The following is a 4,132-nucleotide window of genomic DNA, read 5'->3' as shown; positions in this document are numbered from 1 at the left end:
TTAATATTAATGCAAATGACATGATTAAAACATAATACTTTGTTGAAATAAAGATGAATTTATAATATATAGGATGCAGCTACAATTTGTATTTTTATTTTAACTTTAAAATCATTGTATTAAAATTCTCTTAAAAACACAATAAATAAAATATTTATATGTGTAATATTACTAATGAATGACAATTCAATCAATACATTTTTAAATAACTGAAATAACAATTTTATTTAAAATGTCTTACGAGAATTAGAACTATATGTGATAGATGAATGATATTAAAATTTTTAGTTAAAATAAGTTGTGAAATTATCTAAATTAAATTTGTTGAGTTATAACTTGTTAACTCAATATATGTATATATGCACAACATTTTAATAGAGCAATATAATATCATTAAATAAAATATTTCATATACGGGAAGATCGTATCACAAGTTGTTTATATTTCATTATAAAAAATAATAGTGTGGTGGTTTTTTAAAAATATTTTAAAATACTATATAGCATAGGATAGTGCACATTGAACTTGTACAGATTGAAAGCAGTCGAAGGATTGTGGTTGAAATTTACATTTAAAATTTGATCTATAATAAATTCAGAGATTTCAAGATATATCATGACTTGAGCAGTTAGTAATGATGCAGTAAATTCATAAAGATCGAAAACTTTGATAAATAAAATTGGTGGATTTTTCGAATTGGGTTGTGTTGGAGGTTGAAGTTTTGGATCATGATAAGCTTATAAATCAAGTTATAGTCAATTTGATCGAAAAATTATAATCGAAAAAAAAATCAAACTCGAGCTCTGTTATATGTCTGACAAGCCAGAAAACGATCCTGAAAGCGAGCTCGCTAACAAGCCTGGTTAACGAGCTCCCTTAATGAGTCTGAGCTTCCTTAACGAGCCTTGTTTAACGGGCCCGAAAACGAGCTCACTAACGAGCCTGTAAACGAGCTCTTTAACGAGCCTGAAAACGAGTCGAACTCGATCCAAGCTCGTTTAATATGATAAACTAGCCGAGCCCGAGCTTTTATATATACTAAACGAGCCGAGCCCGAGCCTTATGATAAAAGCTCGGATCGGCTCGAGCCCTTATTTCTGTTAAACGAGCCGAGCCCGAGCCTGATACTGTTCGGCTCGGCTCGGCTCATTTACATCTCTAATTGCCCAGTTCAACGGTTGTAGTTGAGCAATATTTTAGTATTAGAGGAAATAAATTGGATGAGAAACATTCTAGCTTAAGCCGAAAAATTTGGAAGCCCAATATTTGTTCAATAAGTGGTCAAAAATCTCTAGTTGAACAGAACATAAAGTGATGAAAAAAACCGAGAAGAAACCTAGAAAATATCCAGAACTACGATGGGATGAAATGCGAGTGATTGTGATTAAATACAATAAAATGTAATAGAAATTTTATATAAGACGTTGAAAGTTGAAAAAAAAAATATTTTCTATATAAGATGTTGAAACTTGAAATGTAATATATTTTTATATAATAAATGTAATATATATTTTACTAAGATAATGAAATATTTAATAAAGTTTTTATAAGTTCAATTACACAAGCTTTCTTACTTTAATTTATTGTTATATTCTTTAATATTTATTAAAAAAATAATTTCTTCTAAAAACAAATAAAAGGGTCAGCCCAAACATAGAACCGACAACTAACCGAGCCCTTAAAAGGGTCAGCACAGACATAGAACCGACATCTAACCGAGCCCGGACCCAAATCATGGGTTACATAACTCGGACCGTAACGGCCACGTAAGCACTGATTAAAGATCTGTGTTTTGCAGACCTAGAGCGAACCCGACCCATGACCAGGTCTACTAAGATGCTGCTTTTGAATGATAAAAGCATACATTTCAGTGAAATTTATATGCATTTAAACCTAACAGTATCGTTGCACATTTATTTGATACTATAAATTATTTTTTTCAACAATGTTTCGGAATGTGAAAGGAAAATTTTAATCATGTCACAATTAAGAATTTAGTGAATTTTATTTTTAAATATATAGACAATCTTTCAGTAGCATTTCGAAACCAAGTGAAGTTTCACATGAATGAATCCACCACGATACAGAGGATGATCCCAATGGTCGCATAGCGTTCAACAACCCTTTCCGATAAACATTGGTGGAAAGTGAATTTGACATAGACTGGAGACTAACCAAACTTTTTGCAATGCCAGGAGAGCCAACATTGTGCACAGCCACCACAAGTATAATTGAAGTCAAGGTTTGGTTCTGCATTGAAGTCAAGCAAAAATCATAGGTTTGGTTTTAGGCTTGGGGATTATAGTTGGATCTTGTTTTTCTCAAACACAATGGGCAGGGATATCAAGGACAGTTAATACTAATGAGCTGGTCTACGGTCTACCATCCATGGAAGATAATGTGCATCAGGGACTCAAATAGAGTAGAACAGTGGAAACAGCAGAATCTCAACTAGCTGGCACACTTCAGAAAAAGTCTCAAATGATTATGCTGGTGCTGAAGGGTTTACAAGAAATTTGTTGATGGACCATTGGCAAAAGTAGTCATCAAGAAAACCATTTTAAGCATATTCAGAAACTCTTGAATAAAATTGAGTTACAATCTAAACAAAAACAGCAGCCCCATTGGTCTACTTGATTAGATATGGAGTTTGTGAAGAAAAGACGAAACGTTACTTGTAAACATCGAGAGCCTCTTTACAAGAGCAAAAATCTCCCCATCTCTTGCAGGCAAATTGGATATATTGGAAGCAATTGAACAACAACAAATGGAAAAACATTTCGAAACCCCAAGAGAGAGTCCCTTTTTACCCATACAAAGAAGGTCCCACCACAAGAACAGTTGAAGCTAAAGAGAACACACAGGGAGACGATGTTTTGGCACAACCAAGTGTAATACGCATATATCCTAAGAGCGAAAATCTTAATACAGCCTACACCACACCACGGTTCCTGAAGATAGGGGACATAACTCGCGTTGTCAATACCCAAGGCAAACAACAGATTCACAAATTAAACAAGAGTTACCTTTGCCTAGAATTAAATAAATAAACACACATCCACCATAGAGCCATTCAAAACCAGCGAAGTAAATCACGCAAAACTTTATAACAATAATCCAAAAGCATTAAAATTAAAATATCCATGTCTCAGCACAAAAGTTTGAAAATAAACAACCCATCTTCGTAGACAAATCAATCACCTCCAGCCTTATTGTAGACATAGGTAAGCCCACACTTACCACAGTAATGCCTGTCAAAGTGATTGGCCATGAAAGTACCCGCACCACACTCGGCGTTAGGGCACTCCTTCCTGAGTCTCTGCACCTTTCCCGAATCATCCACTTTGTAGAACTGGAGAACGGCGAGCTTGACCTTCTTCTTCTTGTGCTTGATCTTCTTGGGCTTGGTGTAGGTCTTCTTCTTGCGCTTCTTGGCGCCGCCGCGGAGGCGGAGGACAAGGTGGAGGGTGGACTCCTTCTGGATGTTGTAGTCGGCGAGGGTGCGGCCGTCCTCGAGCTGCTTTCCGGCGAAGATGAGGCGCTGCTGGTCCGGGGGAATTCCCTCCTTGTCCTGGATCTTGGCCTTCACATTGTCGATGGTGTCGGAGGATTCAACCTCTAGGGTTATCGTCTTCCCCGTTAGGGTTTTCACGAAAATCTGCATTTTCGCCGCTGCTCTCTGTCTGATACAATGAATCGGAGATGAGCCGCTGCTTCTTTAAATAATTAGGGTTTCCAATTTGGGCTGGGGATTATGGGCTTCTATGATCTATCTCCCCTTTTTAAATACTATTTTATTATTATTATTATTACTTACGAACCGGGCACAACCGTACGTGAAATGATTGAACTTTAATATATATTTTATTATGATACGATGAGGTTGTTATTATAAAAATATTGTGTGTGATATGTACTCAAATTAAATATACTCATTGGTGTACTACACAGATTTTTTGAGCACAATAATTATATTGATATCAATATCACCGGCAATATTGAAACTTAGAAAATCAATAAATTCTTTAAATTGAGTAGCTACCTTTATTTAAAAAAAAATCGAAATAAAAAAAATATAAAAATATTTTTATCCCTATTTTTCACTTATTTATAAAAACTAAATATAAAACTT

General features: G+C 34.9%; 1 protein-coding gene across 1 annotated transcript; it reads right to left on the bottom strand.

Moving 5' to 3' along the window:
• Positions 1-3,088: 3,088 nt before the first annotated feature.
• LOC140875686 (ubiquitin-ribosomal protein eS31 fusion protein) lies at positions 3,089-3,695 on the bottom strand. The gene has a single exon (XM_073279453.1). It carries the CDS (start codon positions 3,662-3,664, stop codon positions 3,194-3,196), a length of 471 nt encoding a protein of 156 aa, XP_073135554.1. The 5' UTR covers positions 3,665-3,695; the 3' UTR covers positions 3,089-3,193.
• Positions 3,696-4,132: the final 437 nt, after the last annotated feature.

The sequence above is a fragment of the Henckelia pumila genome, chromosome 1 (assembly GCF_033568475.1).
Source record: "Henckelia pumila isolate YLH828 chromosome 1, ASM3356847v2, whole genome shotgun sequence".
NCBI classification, from domain to species: Eukaryota; Viridiplantae; Streptophyta; class Magnoliopsida; order Lamiales; family Gesneriaceae; genus Henckelia; species Henckelia pumila.
The sequence above is the reverse complement of the archived record's forward strand: the minus strand, read 5'-3'. Positions and strand labels throughout refer to the sequence as shown.

Coding starts and splice junctions, on each gene's coding strand:
- LOC140875686 (XM_073279453.1), bottom strand. CDS start 3,664: ATGCAGATTTTCGTGAAAACCCTAACGGGGAAGACGATAACCCTAGAG.